The following is an 18,414-nucleotide window of genomic DNA, read 5'->3' on the forward strand; positions in this document are numbered from 1 at the left end:
GGGCAGCATTAGTAACCTTGCTCAGTAATGGTGGAGGACTCGAATCCTCCTTTTGTCCAGTGGACTTAATGAAAATTTAAAATATGTTCTATACCACAGCACTTCCTTGAGTTAAGAGCTAAATTTTATTTGCATAATGCCATTACCTGTTTTTCTCTTCCTTTGACTTTTTTTGTTTATATTTCTTATTACAGTGAATAAAATTTCATGAAACGTATTTTTATGTGCAATTTCAAAATTGTTCTTAGTTTGTCTTAGTCTGTGAACAGAACCCAGTTTCATTATCACAGTCTTCTTGGTGGTGGCAGTGGTGATAAGGAGGAGGAGGAGGGGTGCGTGCGTGTGTGTGTGTGTGTGTGTGTGTGTGTGCGCGCGTGCTAGAGCGTGTGTTGTGGGGGACTGTTCCAGGTTTTTAATTGAACTTTAAATACGGGGTTCTCAACATGGGGGGGGGATCTAGACAAGTGTCAGAGAGTCCATAAGTGGCCACAGTGGTTTCTCATATTTTGTCTAAATGGGCTTTTTCCTGTCCCCCTGGGGAGGAATTGCTTAGCTTTTAGCAAATCTTAAATTTGTCAGTGATCTGCCAAAGATAAGAACTGCTTTACATAGAGGGCCAGTTGAACTAGTGGACATATATCTTATTTTAAGTCTTCATCAAAATCGGTATGTTGTTAAGTATTTACCAACCAACATATAAAAATATCAGCAGTAGTTTATGTATGACTCAAAAGTATAAAGATGATCAGTTGGGGGTGCCTTTTGATTTATGACATGCAGGGAAATAAAATGTTTTTGGCAACCCCATTATGTATAAGAAGCAGATCTGAAAAGACATTTTTCCATAACTGAAGTAATTGCAGAACAATTAATGAATTATAAAGAATACAGAATGAGCTGTTTGTTGGCTATCTAGTAAAAGCTCTACAAGAGAATCAGTTCTTGATTTTCATGAATTGTGGAATGGAAGAAACTGGCCTGTGCTTCCTTTCACAAGCCCTGTCAGTTAACCTGGAGTCCCAAAGGAGCCAGTCCAGTCTTGCCCTTTTATTGGAAACGGTAGTGGCCTTTTGTCCTTTAATCTTTACATGGAAAAGTAATGTTTAGTTACTTTATAGTAGCGATTCCTGTTTTTATTAGCAAGTATTGTGAAAAGGGACTCTCCTGTTAGAGAATCATAAAGCCTAACATTTTTAGTTTATTAAGGCTCTGAGAAGTCCTGCAGGAAAATAAGTCTATTTGACTTTGTTCAAACTAGCATTTAGCAAACTTGATTTTAGCAGAAGCTTTCTTTTGTATCACACTAAATAAGATCCACAGAACTGATTTTTAAATGAGTTAATTCTCAATCCCACGCTATTCCTTCTCAGCTAGTTAATTCTCTAATGGGGATGATGTTTGCAGGGACCCTTTCTGGGTTCAGTTTGATGGTGTCCAGGAATACCTACAGTGACAAAGATGAAATTGGTGTACTTTGGAAAAACAGGCAGGCTAGACAACATGAGGAAATGTATGGAAACAACCCACTTCAGTCATTGTCATATGGGTGCAGAAAGGGATAAGAATTAGATGTGTGGAAATGCTGATATTTACAAGTTAAACTCTTAAATCTGATAATAAATACAAAAAGCTAGAGGGTTTCCTGTACTGAAACTAGAGGAGGGTAGGCCTCAGCCATCATTTATTACCATCTTTGTGAAAGACCTTTGGAAAATGAAATATTTAAAAAGATAGCCGAAGGGGAGGAATGTTTATAAATCAGAAGGAAAATTATTCGGGAAATTCATTGTTAATACTGATTTTGATTTTGGTATTTGACAAATAAAGTGTCCTTTTGAAGAAAAAACTTCCTACCCTACAGATTTTACGTCCAGGCGGTACCCAGGCATATTTTCTTACACATAGTCAGTTCTAGCGGGAGCAAGGATTCCCAGTAAGAGCAGCGTGCACTTTGAAAGCGAACACCTCCACACCTGTAACAATCGCGGCGTGACTGCGCACCAAGCATCTTGTCAGAGATCCTGGAGACCGCTCAGAGGCTGTTCCAGTTCATTGGGTCAAAAATCCACCATTTACGAAAAGCAAAATACGGATTTGCACGATTGACCATAATGGCTTCAATTTTGAAAGATAGTGGTATCAGAGAGCACTTCCAGTTGGTGGGATAATCTGAGCATCGCCCATGCTCAAATGGCTAAAATATTGTACTTTTTGCTACTTCATCACTCCATTTTAAAAATAGGGAGGAAAAAAAGACAGGCCTGTTGAGAAGGTGGAAGAATGTCAATTGGAGAGGAAATCACGAGAAACGTGTGAAGCCCCTCCTTAGTTAACTATGGCCTGAAGGTTAACTGCTTCTCCAAGACTGTTGTGGTGTGGAGAGGCCACACTGGGGGCCCTCTAGGTACGTGTGTGTGTGTGCGCGTGTGTGTGCGCGCGCATGTGTGAGCAAGACAGGGCGAAGAGGACTGGTCAGTAGGACAGAGGGTGTGGGGAAAAGCTGCTAGCAGTGAGTCCTAAGACTTGGAGTCCTGGGAAAATCTGACTATTTTAAACTGAACAGCTCATTTAAAAATAGTAAAATTATACCATTATTCTTTCAGTATGAGAGAGAGATAAAAATACAGTTTTTCTAAATTGGAAAATTTGCTGTAATCTTGCTGCTAATGACTGATTTCTTCCAACAGTTGCAAGGCAGTTTTTGCTCTGATAGGTTGATAAAGGAAACAAAATCAAGAACATATTGGAAGTTCTCAGAGAAAATTACAGTTTAGGTATATGTTGGGGGTGGATAGTTAGACATTTTAATTGAAATAAAACAGTTTCATACTAATATGGGATCACTGTGGGTGTACATTTGTAGTACATCTGCTCTTGAAGCATTTAAGTAGGGTTAAATGTATGTTAATGCTTTTGTAAGAAAATTATTTTTGATAACATCCGTCTAAGGAAACTAGCTTAGGAAATTGGTTTTTTAAACAATATGGATATTATACTTGCATTTAGAGAATGAATTAGGATTCTTTGTGCTACTTTAAGAATTTCAAAGCTTTGTAGTTTTTTGGTTGTGTTCTCTAATGGTGATGAAAGTTAATAGTAATTAACGCAACAGATGATTAAAGCAGGCACGTCTGGAGAGTGACCACAGTCTGCTGTACGCCTCCAAACACCATTTTAACTGACCTACTTTTGATGTCCTGAAGGGCTGCTAATGATTCAGTCTACTCAATTGAAAATGCTTTTTCTAGCAGATAGATTGAAAACGTCTCAGTGGGCCTTTCTGCCCTTGATTTAGTCAATGCAGAAAGTGTGATAGGTGATTAATGTCTTAGGCTAAATATGGATTGACCTTTAGACTTTTCCTTGTTGGTAATCAACATTCTCTATGAAGACCTGAATGGTTATTAATCTTGAGGATTTGTAGGTCCATCTGCTTTTAGAATAGGATTCTTATCAATGAGGCAGTCCGTAAGGGTTCCCATTGTAATAGCACGGGAGTGTTTGTTACAACTCTGGACACACTGGCTCCATCTCAAATCTGCTGATTCAGAATCTCTGGGCGTGGGTCTTGGGAATGTTTAAACAGGCTCTCCAAAGGAACATAGTTCATACTTCAGTTGCACAATGCTTGTGTAGTTTATGGCTTTCTTTCATGCGTGAGGGAATAGGCCCGGGAGGTGGAAAGGTGACTGGTTTCATAGGGACCACAACTTTGTCTTCTGGCACTAGAACAATGTTCTTTCCAGAATGCCACATGACTTTAATGAGGGTGGGTCCTTTGCTCTCTAAGTATAGAACTAGAAGAGTTTTAAATTAGTCTTAATTTTTACATGCACCAAAATCATATATGACTTCAGTGTAACATTCAGCTCAGCTTGATTGTGTGTACTTATTTTTTGAAAGATACTTATCTCGCTGTACCTGCATGTTCAGAATAATAGTAATAAAAGTTTGCAGGGGCTTATAGAGAACTCAGTTTTAATATGAGGTACTTAGGGTGTTGCTTACTCTGTTTTAATGGCACCCATTTTCCCCCTAGAACTTCCTAGAGAGGGTCTGAATTGTAGTCAGAATACTTCTTTCCTCTTTAGACCCTTAACTGTGATTAATATAAAAAGGCACTTGTCAAGAGGGTTTGAAATGGCAACCTTGATATTGGAGCATGTGGTAGTAGATAAGTCTGCATCCACTTACTCCATTATGTTATTTAACTTACGAATTCAACAATTTGTCTTTTGCTCCCTGCAGACGATGGCCATATCAGCTGTTGTTAACCATATCAGCAGGGTGGAATATTATTTCTCTTAGGGCAAAACCACAACTTTTCTCTGAGGATTTAGCAAAGTTAGAAAAAGTGTGAAGCTGTTCAGAGAAAGTCTTGTCTCCTGCCTCCTAGAGGGGGTTACTTTCATGTTTAACAGGAACATCCTTTTTGTGTTTATTGTATTAATACAAGTTTTAGAATCTACAAGAGGGAGATTATGGTTTAGTGTTTGAAAGAATATAGCTTGATGAACCTTTTTTATTTTAATATGAAACTCGTTTTCATTGATTTGCAGCTTTGAAAAGTAAATCTCTTAGAAATTAAAGTGCATTAATTTAGTTATTCTGTATGAAAACAAAAATGTAGAAAGTTAAAATTTGCATAAGTGAAGACCTTGATGATTTCAGATTATAGTGTGGTGGAGGTTCAGGAATAAGGGCCCATAGAATTTGTGAAAACAAATTCAGTCTAACCACTTAATGGCATGTGCAAGTAATTTGCCAATTAAATATTTTTAGTATCGCAAAGATCTTCAAAGTAAAGAGTAGAGGTTCTTAATCTTTCTTAATTTTGCACTTTAAGAAACATAATAGAAAATTACTTAATTTTGATCATTTTTCATTCAAAATTTTAGTACATGAGCTTAGGGAAGGATGGATTTTAAATATTTGAGGAAAATTATGGCCTTTTGAGAGGTGCATAAACTGATATTCCCAAATCACACTGAGCCTGATTTTTTGGTATCATTCGTAAATATTTGGTGCCCAAGTAATAATTTTCAGTATAATTAAGACTTTAGATTTTAGAGTCTTATCATCCTAATGCTCACTTACTGCGCGTAGAACATCGTATTAAGCGTTCTTAGTTCCAGAATAACCTGCTGAAATAGATATTTTATGCCCATTTTAAAGATGAAGAGAATCGAGTCAGCAGTTTTGCTTGTGTTAGTTATTGGTAAGAGGTGGCTCTGGCAGTTCCAGGTTTTTGAAAAATCAGCTTTGTTGAGAAATAATCCCCTATTTACCTATTCAGCTATAGAACTCAGTGGGTTTCAGTACATTCCCAGATGTGTGCAACCATCTCCACTTTCAGTGAAAACATTTTCATCGCCTTGACAAGGAAGCCCAAACTTCAGCAGTCATACTTCCTTCAACACCCCACTCTCCGTTTTCATAGGTCCTTTCATCCCTAGGCAACCATTATCTATCTTCTGTCTCTGAATTTGTCTACATTTCACATAAGTATAACCATAGAATATGCTCTTTTGTGACAGACTTCTTAGCATAATATTACCAAGTTTCATCCACATATTAGCAAGCATGTTATTCCTTTTTTATTGATGAATAATAGTCCTTTATATGGATATAACACATTTTGTTTAATCCATCCGTAAGTAAGTGAGGGCATTGGTTGTTTCTTCTTTGGGGCTAATTATGAATAATGTTGCTATAAACATTCACGTACACATTTTTATATGGACATGTGTTTCATTTCTCATGAATATATACATGAGAAAAGAAATGCTAGGTCATATGATTAACACTTCGAGGACCTGTCTGTTTTCCAAAGTGGCTGTACTGTTGTGTATTCCCAACAGTGTGTGAAGCCTTCAATTTCTTCATGTCCTCATCAACACTTACTATCTCTTTTGATTATAGCCATCTTACTTGGGTGAAGTGCTTACTATAATTTTTATTTTCATCTCCCCGATGGCTAATGATATTGAACATCTTTGCATGTACTTAGTGACTTATGTCATCTTGGGAAAATGTCTACTCAGATCCTTTGCCCATTTAAGAATTGGATTGTCTTTTTATTGTCGAGTTGTGAGAGTATTTTGTATGATCTAGAGTTCCTTATCAGATTTGTGATTGTAAAGTTTTCTTCCTATACTCTAGTCTATCTTTTCACTTTCTTGATGGTATTTGGACCATAAAAAATTGAGTTTTGATCACATTAACTTGGTTATTTTTTTCCTTTTGTTGCTTTTATTTTGGTTGTCATATCTAATCAACCATCTCCTAATCCAAAGGCACAAAAATTATGCCTGTGTATTCTTTTGTAATTTTCTGGAAAATATGCTTATATTTTCTTCTAAAGTTGTTGGCAGTCTTAGCTCTTACATTTAAGTCTTTGATTCATTTTGATGAAATTTTTGTACATGGTTGGAGATCAGGGCCCAACTCTGTTCTTTTACGTGTAGATATCTTGTCCCAACACCATTTTTTGAAAAGACCATTTTCCTGTTGAATTATATCATCATATTTGTTGAAGATCAGTTAACCATAAATGTAAGAATTTATTTCTGGACTCTTGTTTGTATTCTAACTTTAATTCATTCTTATTTTATTATTGGTTTATAGGCCTGTTATGGTTTGGATGTGAGGTATCCCCCAAAAGGTCATGTGTGAGACAATGCAGGAGCATTCAGAGGTGAAATGATTAGATTAGGGGAGTCTTAACCCAATCAGTCTTATCCCTGATAGGAATTAACTGAGTGATAACTGAAGGCAGGTAGGGCGTGGCTAGAAGAGATGGGCACTGGGGGGCATGCTGCTTCCTTCTACCACATTCTTCCACCATGATGAGCCAGCAGGAATGGAACCAGCTGTCTTGCATTGAGACCTCTGAAACTGTGAGCCCCCAAATAAACTTTTCCTCCTTAAAATTGTTCTTGTCAAGACCTTTAGTCACAGCAGCGAAAAAACTGCCTAAAACAAGGGCTACTTTTTGGCATACTACGTAGCCTTGACTTTGAAATCCAGCTTTGTTCTTATTTTCCAAGCTTATTTTGCCTTTTCTGGATTCCTTAAAATTTTGTATGAATTTTTGAGTCAACTTGTCAGTTCCTGCAAAGAAGCCATTTGGGAATTTGACAGTGATTACAATGACTCTGTAGATCACTTTGGGAACTATTACCATTTTAACGTTAACTTTGGACGTATCTTGCCATCTTAACAATATTCTAGTATTCTAGTCAATACTGTTTTGTAGTTCTTAGAGAATCTGCTTTACATATCTATCTTTTGTTAAATTTATTTCGAAGTATGTTATTCTTTTCAAAGTTATTATAAATGGAATTGTTTTCCTAATTTCATTTTTAGATTGCTCATTTCAAATGTGTAGAAATACAATTGATTTTCGTATACTGATCTTGTATCTTCCAGCCTTGCTGGGTACATTATTAGTTCTAATGGTTTCTTAGTTGATTCCTTAGGACTTTCTGTATATAAGAGAACGTTTCATGTGATCCAGCTTTCAGAAATCTCAGTTCTTTTCACTGTGAGAACACTCTGCAGCCCAAGAAATTTATTAACTTAGGAGAACTTAGTTGACTTTTTGAATTTACCTTTAGGAAAAAACAGCTGCCACTTTGTTATCATCTCTTTGTGATATTTAAAAATGCAGCTGTCAGATGTGGTGCTGCATGCCTATAATCCCAGCTTGGGAAGCTGAGGCAGGATTGCAAGTTTGAGACCAGCTTGTTCAATTCAGTGAGACCCTATCTCAAAATAAAATTAAAAAAGGGCTGGGGATGTATTTTAGTGGTAGAGCACTAGCTTAGCATATGGGAGGCCCTGAGTTCAATTGATAGTACCAAAAATAAATAAATAAAATAAAAACCCAGCAGACTTTTACGCAGGAAGTATTTGTAGGGAAAGCAGAGTTCCATAAATAAACCCAGAGCAATCCTTGAGCTTATTTGGTGAAATCTTGCTTTAAATAATATCACCATTACTTGGTTATCTTATGAGAGCAATAGGCCTTCTAATCATAGTTTGTTTGGCACAGACTGAAATAACAGTGAGTACACTTTCAGAGATAAGCATTCTAATTTGTTTCAGGAGGAGTGGCTGAACTAAGAAAAACATGGTTTTATATATTCACAATTTATACCTAGTGTCACTTTCACTTTCCAGTGGTAACTTATTTTTGCTTCCTAATCTGTATGACTTAAGTGCCTGGGTAAGTTTTTAAGGCCTTTGTTTTAGACTAGGAAGAACCTTCTCCTAATTCTTTTTAAGTTAGTGATTGGTCAATCAAAGGGTGCTTAACAGCAGAGCAAAGATTTGAAAATGGTGAGGGCTTAGTGATAGGATGATCTTCAGTTTGCTGGAGTCTTTAATGGTAAAATTTATCGAATTACCCATGGGAGCTCGAGTACAGAACAAAACTGAACTTGAAAATTGCTGTGTGTGTGTGTGTGTGTGTGTGTGTGTGTGTGTGTGTTGCTGTTGTTGTTTTTCTTTTTGATTTTCCAGCTATTAGATGAGAAGAATACTCTTATCTGTCATTGCTTCTCAAGGTCTGGAGAAAGCTTAAACAATCAGATGTTATGTGAGAAAGCTATTTGTGTCTCCTCAAAGGAAAAAAGAATATTAACCCAAGGTGGTATTTTAATGTCTTCCAAAGTGAGGGAAAATGCCAGGAACCATTGCGATTATTTATTTGGTTTATAGGTGTTGTTTCTATTCATGAACCTCCAGGCAACTACTTTAGAAAATGAATGTCCCAGAATGGCTTATGAGGCAGAATAAAATACTCAAGGACTTAAGAGCCTGTAAGATATTTTTGAAGTAAATACATGAGTTTTCCAGAGTGTTAAGATTTGATATTTTAATTTTTTTAAAAAACAGTTTATTATCTGTGAAGATGAATAGATACATTGGTAGGTTTCTTCCTTTCGTCTTTTGCATATCATTGGTTTGTCTGATTAGCAAAGCTTGGCAGTCTTATGATATTTCAGTAATGATCCTGTGTGGTAGGTCGGGAGATGGAAAGTTAGTTTTGTAGAACTGGGCCAAGTGGCAACAACTCAAGGCCTTTTTTCCCCCTGCAGAGTCCCCTCTTGTTCCAGAGCAGATTTTGCTTCACCATAAACGTTGCATTAAGTCCTAGGGTTTTAAAAATAATATTGGTCTCTGGCAGGTGATACCAGTATCTGTGGCTACATGGAGCAGGATCTGTCATATCTCAGAAACACAGGTGGCTCTGGGCTAAGGCACTATGACTGAACCTTAACTTACTTCCAAAGAAGCAAACCTTTCTTCATGCCATTGCTCTCATTGAAAATTTCCCCAAAGGTCCATCTGAGTAAAATCTTTGGCAGCCATCAGGATCCAAATCAAGTCTCAGATTCCTATGAAGCCTTTCTCTCCCTCTTCTGTGCCTTCTTTTTAAAAATTCTCTTTCCTTGCTGTGATAAGCCCTTGCATTGTAGTGCTAATGGAGAATACTGTTTGGATCTGCTGCTGGATTATTTCTTGTGGGTTAGATCTGGGTACAGCATGTCTCCTTCCAACCTTCTGCTTCCTACAGAACTTAGTCCAGTGCTTATAAACTGTGCTGCTTAGGAGTTGGTAGCTAGCTAGCTAAAAACTGAAATGAAAATTTCTACATGGCTGGTATATTAGAACAGCCAAGAAACTGGTAATTGGGCCACTTTCTCAAGATCACAGAGTTTGTATGCTGCTCAACTCCAGGGAGTAGTACTAGTCACCTGGTCCACGAAATGAATGCCATCCACTGGAGTTGGGCAATATGGTGGCTGTGAATGTCCTCCAGGGTCCACACATGATCAGTGTTTAAACAGGACTGCATTACACTGGCTGGTCTGGAGACTGCCCTACCTCCTTCCTTTCATTATTTTTAAATAATTAAGTTTTTTTTTTTTTGGTTGTTTTAACCATTTATTTTATTTTATTTGTTCTAATTAGTTGTACATGACAGTAGAATACATTTGTCCATTTTGGTAGATCATGCATAAATGGAATGTAATTTCTAATTTTTTGATTGTACATGTTATAGGAGCACATCAGTCATGCAGTCATGTAGGTACATGAGGTAATAATGTCAGCTTCACCCTACTTGCCTTCCTACCTCCATACCCCTTCCCCTCCCTTCACTCCCCTCTACCTAATCTAAACTAACTCTATTCTTCCCTGTCCACAACCCCCCCCCCAGCCACCGCCCTATTGTGAATTAGTATTTGCATATCAGAGAAAACATTTGGTCTTTGGTTTTTCGGGTTTGGCTTATTTAACTTAGCATGATATTCTCTAACTCCTTCCATTAACCATTTGTAGGTGTATAATTAACCCAGTAGGAGAGAGATTATATGGTTCCATTTTATATGAGGTACCTAGTATAGATAAATTCATAGAGGCCGAAAGCAGAATAGAGGCTAAAAGGGGCCACAGGTAAGCTGGGAGGGGAAACTATTGTTTAATGACTATAGAGCCTAGGCGTGGGGTGATGAGAAAGTTTTGGATACAGTAGTGATGAGTGATGGATGGCTGCATTGTGAATGAAACCCAGAGTGACTTACTAACAGTACTTCAGGTGGGCTTTTGCATAGGGAGACCAGTCCATGGACTAGTGGGGAAAGGTTCAGAGTTTTGGACTTAAATCTAACTTCAAATAAGCAGTAAATGTTACATTTATAGGCAAAATGAGATTGTTGGTTAGAATGAAACCCATTTTAAATTCATTCACAAATGTTTCAGCAACTTAAATTGACATATGTATATATCTATATCAATAATCTAAAGCCTTATGAATATTAAAATGGATAATGAATGCCATATATATATATCATATTTGGTCAATATTTTCTGTTAGTTTCTATGGAACATGAAGGAGAGGTTAAAAACAGGAGAGACCTCAGACTGAAGACGTGATTCAGAACAGTGCCTGCCTAGCACTCATGAGGCCCTGAGTATAATCCCCAGCACCACACCAAAAATAAGCACGCTTCATCAGAAAACATGGTGGAAAGCAGTCTTCAGGTTCACTGAGGATAAACCAGAAAGCTATTTTTGCTTGCTCATTATTTCTCTGAATTTTATCATGGTGTAACATTTTATTTAATGTGTGAAAAAATTTTGCATCTTTTTGATCATGCCTTTATTACTTGAACATTGTTTCTCCTTAGATAACTTACTGGTCTAGATTAGAAGGCTGGAGGGCCTGTGGAGTCTCTTGTCAGGCCTGATCCACACAGAGACATAGACATGAGAACTGGAAAGGAGCTACAGAGTATCTTGGTTGGTATATTTTGCCTCTGAAGAAAGTCAGGCTTCATGCTGTTAAGGGACTTACAGTCATTAGAATAATACCTAGCACATGGTGAGTGCCCAAGAAATTTTGGCTGCTGTTATTGGTAGAATTTGAACCCAAGTCACTTGAATTTCCAATATTTTATTCTCAGGTATTGAAGAGAGTCTTTGACCTAATTCGTTTTACTGGTCTCTCTGATCAGACCCTCTAAGAGTCCCCCACGCTTTTATTTTCTTTTAAATCCCAATTCTTGATTCACTTTGTGTTCCTTATAAGCAAAGAAGACAGAATAAATGGAGAGAAATTGGGATTGTACTTTAAAGCTTTGATTTTATTCTCCTCACTGGGGCCAACCTGAGGTTTTCTGCCACCTTTTATAAAATTTAAGCCCAGCATAATTCTGATTTTTATTGCTTCTCTGTGCAAATGCACACCCCTCACTTATGCTGATGGTGGCACTACTGTTGCTTCATGGCAAGACTAACATTTTCTGGGAACTTTAAATAAAAGCATGGAATAAAAACTTCATGGGTATAATGGGGGTGGAAGTAGGAAATTTGGAAGAAGCAGAAACATGTGCTAAATGTTTTGGCACCCTTTAGAGGACTTAAGAACTCTTCTTCCCCTTATCCTCCCCCTCCTCCTCCTCCTCTTCCCACTTCTCTCCTCCCCTTCCCCCCATTCCCCGCCCCCATCCTCCTCCACCTTCTATTCTTTCTTCTCTCTTCTTCTTCATCATCATAGAAGCAGAAGGGGAAAAAGGTATCAGGAACAGTTTGCTCATAAAAACAAGCAGGTTTGGTGGATATATTTAAAAATGTGAAGGCCAGACAAACTTTATTAATCAAATAATTTGTGTTTCCTCCACCCTTCAAACACACATTTTCTTGGGAGGAAAGGGAACTAATAAAACCTTGACACTTTAGAAAAGTCAGGTTTTCATATTCCTTTTTTCTGTCAGTCCTCTTACAGTTCTGTAGGAGAGACTGAAAAGAAGTGATGAGTCAGTATGGCACATTTGGAAGCCTACTTGAAATGGGATTGGACAATTTAAGGACTTCAGTCAAGTCAAAAAAAGAGCATAAAGTTAAAGAATCAGGCTGCTGACTTTTCCCTTCTTCTTTAAGTGTAGATAAATTTTTGACTTTGTAAAACTCAAATAGAGTCTTAGGGGTGCTTCCCTCCTTTAACTGGTATCTAAATCTTCCAAAAATCTTAATAATTAGGTAAAGATTTTACTTGAAATCTGTTTATTGTTATATGTAGGTCTGTTATGTGTTTCCTACCAATGAAGATTGAAAATAACCAATATATGTTGAAAGAGAACAAATGAGACGATCATAGTTTTAGCCTTTTACTCTGGGTTCCTGTTGCCTTTAGGTTGTGTATGTGTGTGGGATTGTACTTTAAAGCTGACTTTAAAGTGACTTCTTGATTTTTTTCCCACCTTTGGTGGGATTACTAACTTCGGTTTCTTGACTGATTCCATGAGTATTTTTACTTTTATTTCAGCCAGTTTTTAAATCTGTTTAATATTGAATTTTTTTTATAAGAAGAATAGCAATATCTGTTTAACAGTTTTTATACAAAAGGACCTGACTTGCTTTGTTTTAATCAACCTTTCTTTTCTCTTTCAGAGGATGTTAAGCAAGTTTTTGGACAGACCACAATTCATCAACATATTCCGTTTAACTGGGATTCAGAATTTGTGCAACTACATTTTGGAAAAGAAAGAAAACGACACCTGACATATGCAGAGTTTACTCAGTTTTTGCTGGTGGGTCTAACTCTTAAAAAGTTAAGAAGAGCAGTTAAGTAAAATGTAGGCTCAAATTGTGGGTAAAGGATACTGGCTTTGACTTGAGCCTTGAACTTTGATTTACCCCAACTTTGAAATGCTGACAAGACTACACCATTTAGAAGTATTCTTCTTTAATATGTTTAAATCATTAAATGGGCTCTTAAAAGATTATGTAGAGCTCCTTTCTAGGAATACATATTGAGGCCCCACAAAATCAGATGATTTCCTCAAGGTCACTTAAGTCAGGAGGGACAAAATTTAAACTTGAATTCAGGACTTTGGAATGGCTCCACTACTATATAGTGTTTCCACCCCTCCTAAGAAATGAGATGCCATTATCCATATCTAACTGTAGCATCATTTTGTCTGAGGCCTTTTATAGATTTAAGCCACTGGTCTCAAAGTTGACTGCATATTGGAATCACCTGGGGAGCTTTGAAAACTATTGTTGCCTGGCTCCCACCTCCAGAGACAGAATTGGTTGGGGTTGGGGAACTGGTATATTTGAGGCTTCTCTGGTGGCCTTGATGTGCAGCCAGGCTTGAGAACCATTGCTCCCCATGGGCAACTCAGAAGGAATTGTCTGCATTTCTGGGTGCATCTTCCCTAGCCCAGTCTCTCCTGCCCTCCTTTCACTTTCTTCTCTCATTATGATCACATCTTTGAGCCGTTGATGATGTCACTGAAGAGTATTTTAAAAAAGATATATGATCATATTTTAAGTTTTCCTCCAGAAGTATCATCTAAAAGATGTTTTGATTTCTGTGTTAACATTTAATCATTGAAGTTCAATACCAGCATGATATATAGGTTTCTGTGATAAACCACCCTTTCTTTTGGATTTTTATGCAATGTATTTTGTTTCTCAATCAGATTTTATTTATAATTTATAAATCTAAAACTTAAAAAGGCTCATTTAAGGGCATACTTATGATATGTTTAAATTTTAAGCCTTGAGGAAAAATTTGCCAGGGAAATCAGCTTTGGTTCTTGGTTACGAAAAGTGTTGTTTGTGGCTGTCCTGGCACCCCTGGTTCTTCTCTGTGCCCAAGACATTGCCAGAGCCTTCTTCTGAGGAGAGGTTGAGGCACAACTGGGATGGAGTGGAGGGTGCACAGCTGTACATGGGCCCTGGGCTGTGCTGCTCCTTCATCAGCATTTTTGTGGCATCCATTTTTAGGTAATAGTACCTGCAATTGGTTAACGTCAAAAGGTGCCTCTCTTTTTGACTTTTTAATAGTACTGTTAGAATACATAGAATATATTGTGCTTGCCTTAAACCTGCCTTTGTATTTTCTTAACATGTTAATATGTATGAGTCCTTATTTTCACTTCCATATAAACATAAACATACTTGAGTAACTCAGGTGGAGAATGGAACGTGAGTTGGATTTTTGCTGTTGTTTACGCAGGACATTGGCACGCTGTAGGAGGCGGTATTCATTTTGATGAGGAATAATTACAATAATGCTATTGAGACAAATGCCTCAAATTGACTTTATGGAATACAGCCTAATTAACTTTTAGTCGTAATGGGATGTTAGCAATAGTAAAGATGATCGCATTTCCTCCTTTAAGCAAGTATCAATTATGCTGAATTGCATAGCAGCTTCTAGGCCGGAGTGGAAGATATGGGAAAAGCTGGATGACTGGGGGATTACCAAATATGTTTCCAGCTGCAGCTTGTAGGGTAACCACTTAAACTGACTTCATTCCTTACTGGTAAATGGAATCATCCCCCAGTGTCTTGGTTGGGGCAATTTTGACCTTGGGGCCAGAATGGAAGCATTAAACTTTTACTAGATTAAAATGGCTATGGTGGTTAATGATCTTGTCCAGGTCCTGCTTTTGTGTGCAACTCCAGACCCAGATTTAAAGAAATTAGTAGACATATCATGACAGACTTTACATGAATGCCTAGGAATGCCATTTCAATGTCTTCCTTCTCTCCATTTCAGACGTTATTTTCTGTCAACTCTTTTCTGAATGCAGATAGAGCTTCTGATCTCTTCAAATTCTTCCTTTGCTTCTTTTGGGCTCTTTGTTGGATGTGGATAGTGTCTGAAAGATATGAGTGAATTTTACCTGGCATTTCAGGCTTGCACCTTGTCAGGCATGCACCGCCTTTCTACTCTGGGGCAGGGCTCAGAAACAAAGGCCTCAGCTCCCTGGTTGGTGCCAAAGCTGTAAAAGCAGCTGTTTAAGACGTGGAAGAGCTGCCACCACACATGCTGCTACTTGTCACTGATGAGGAAGAGGAACAGCTGTAGGGACAACTGAGAAGTGCTTGTGATTTCTGGAAGCCTGAGTGCAATATAGAGACAACATTGCTCTATTCCATTGAGGTGCCTAGAAAGTAGATCAGGTTGGTTCCAGCCAGCATGTGGTACCCATGCTCATGGATGTACACACATGTCATTGGTGGATAGTGCCATTCTTTGCAAGTTCCATTTTTTTCTTCATTTAATAAATGTTTTACTATAAGCAAATGGGAGTTTGTTATAAACTATCATGTGCTTATGAGAATCTTATTTGGTTCATGTGCTCATCTTTGTATGGTCTAGATCAGGTCCCTACCCACTAAGGTAGGGACATTGCTTAAATGGTGAGCTGGTATGTCTTTTTGTGTACTTGGTATATAAAATTCATTGAATGACAGATCAATTTGATAATTCTTTGAGCTCATTCTGCCTTACTTTTATTGTGCCTCTCATTAATAGTGCCAAAGCAAGTAACGGGCAAGAAGTCTCCTTCCTATAGTCTTGTTCCTCTTTATTGTGGAAGAAGTTCAGAAGGGAATGGGGCCACATTTCTACTACCCCTTCATTTGTACTATTGCACTGTCTGCTGAGGCTTTTGAATGCCTACTTTTAAAATCTTAAATTCATGAATGATAGTGCATTTGTATGTAAATAGTTATATAAGTGTACAGTTTGTTAGGTATTTTTGTTGTTGTTATTGTTGTTGTTGTTACTTGTGGTGCTGGGGACTGAACTTAGGGTCCCACATATGCTCGGCAAGCTACCACTGAGCTACATCCCCAGCCCTATGTATGTGTATTTTAAAATACTCTATAAACCTCTCCATGTACCTCTACTCTGAGCTCCAAGAACAAAGCTCTAATTTTATGGTTGCTAATATAGAAATGAATTTTAATATACTGAGATTTTTAAAAAACAACTTAGAGAAATTTTCCTATTCTATACCTGGTGGAATTTCAGTTCATAAATGATATTAACCTTAAACTCTACCCCTGTTTGGAAGTCTCTTTTGTGCTGTATAGTTACTCATATCAGACAAACTATTCACTTCAGTAGTGTTTGTTGAGTATGCAGAGTTTGTCAAGAGACCTTTGTGCAAAGGGCTGAGCTGTGCAGAGACACCAATTCTTGAGACAATTATAATATATAAATCTGGAAATTGTTCCTATTAATGGCCACCTAAGAGTATAAAAAGAGAAATTGAAAGCAGGTATAGAAGGTAGACCCTGTGACTTTGCTCTTTTGTAGCAAAAACTCTTAAGGGTTTGTAAAATAAAGCCTAATAGCATTCAAAGTGTAGGTGTACAGCAGCCATCCAAATTATGAACTTTAAGAGCCAGGTACAAGCATCAGGTCATCTAGTTAACTGACCCATTTTACAGACGAGAAAACAGACTTTTCACTTTAGAAACTCTTACAATGACCTCACATGTGGTTTTGATTTGCACTTCTCTAATAATAATGTTGAGTATCTTTCCAAGTGCTCATTGGCACTTACACATCTTCTTTGGAGATGTGTCTATTCCTTTGCTCATTTTTTTTTTTTTTTTTTTTTTATTGAGTAGATGTCATAGGGTACTTGGGGCACAAAATGAAAGATCTTTTAAACTTTTCTGCCAATTATTATTTAGAGTCAGTGCTAAGACACATTTTCAAAAGAATAAATGGTGACTAATATCTGTATGATCTTTATAATTTTCAAAGTGTTTTCAATATTGTTTTTCTGATAATAGCATCCTCCCAATGTCCTGACTTGTAATTATTACTATCCTCTATTATATGCAAAAGAATAAATACACTCTAGGGTAAAATTGTGCATTTACAGGTAATTTTCTGGGGGAAATGACCCATAACTTTCAGTAAGTTCCCAAAGGAGTATCCCAAAACAGCAAAGAGCATCTGCTCTAGAGCTTAGCTTCTTCCATGAAATCAAAGACATTTGCGGGATTCAGAAACATGATGTTACCACTGTAGTGCATTTTCTCCAGGGCCAAGGCTGTGTTCCTGGAAGGAGCTTTGCTTCTGAGTAGGGGGGCCCAGCCATGCATTGCTGGACATCTAGCATTCCTGACCCTCACCTTTAGTCACCAGATAGGATCCTTAGTGGGGTGCATGTTACTGTTGTTTTCAATTATTTTCTGGTACTGTTTTATAATTGGGTACATATTTCACATATAATTATTAAAGTTTTAAAATAATCTGCACATAGGAGTTTCCCATGGCTCCAACCTCAGGTTTGAAAAGTCTAGGATTGCTGCCAAATCCAATATTACTGTTAACTAGAAAAACATTGCTATCAGCTACCTCTCATGCAGCATTTTCCAGCTTAGAGAGTGCTTTTGCTTTTGCTTATATTTGTCCTTACAGTCACCTTAGGTATTAAGCTAAGTAAGGCACTTGCTGTTGTTTCTCCACAAAAGAGGAGCACTCAGAAGCTTAAAGAGAAGTTTTCTGGATTTGTTCCAGATCAGACAGGTGGAACTGAAGGTGAATTTAATTTTCCTAAATCTCTAGCAGTTTTTTCCAAATTTTATGGTAAAAATTTATCTGAGATGCTTATTTTAAAATGCAGAATTCTGGTCCTCCTTGCCCCTAAGACTCTGAATCAGTATTTCTGGATCAGGCTAAGAAGCTGCCCTTCCACAAAGCATCCCAAACTGTAATGCTGCAGATGGTCTAGGAACCACATTGGTCTAGACTTCTGAACCATGGATGTTTAAGAGTACAGAACTTGACCCTAAGTCTTCATCCTAAGGCTGATGAGAAACTTCTTTTGGCAGACATGATCAGAATTGTACTTCAGAAGAATCACTGTGGCTACTGTATATATAATCAAGTGGAGAAAGAAATGACTAAAGAGACAGAGACCAGCTAGCTGGTCACTTTCTCAGCCTAGAGTGAAACAACTGTGGCCCAGGTTGGATGGTAATAACAATGGGCCAAAATAAATGGATTCAAGGGAAGTTAAAGGGGTAGTCCTGACAAGGCTTAGAGAATGAATATGAAGGAGATAGCCAAGGCTTTTACAG

The 18,414-nt window shown here is 37.6% G+C and overlaps 1 protein-coding gene across 1 annotated transcript in view; it reads left to right on the forward strand.

The window, feature by feature from the left end:
- Positions 1 to 18,414, forward strand: part of SLC25A13 (solute carrier family 25 member 13) — a 216,638-nt gene that overhangs the window by 80,684 nt on the left and 117,540 nt on the right. Inside the window, 1 exon segment of the mRNA XM_079152267.1 lies at positions 12,961 to 13,100. Within this exon segment, the coding sequence (XP_079008393.1) occupies positions 12,961 to 13,100 (140 nt within the window).

This window comes from Sciurus vulgaris (genome assembly GCF_902686455.1).
Source record: "Sciurus vulgaris genome assembly, chromosome: 8".
NCBI classification, from domain to species: Eukaryota; Metazoa; Chordata; class Mammalia; order Rodentia; family Sciuridae; genus Sciurus; species Sciurus vulgaris.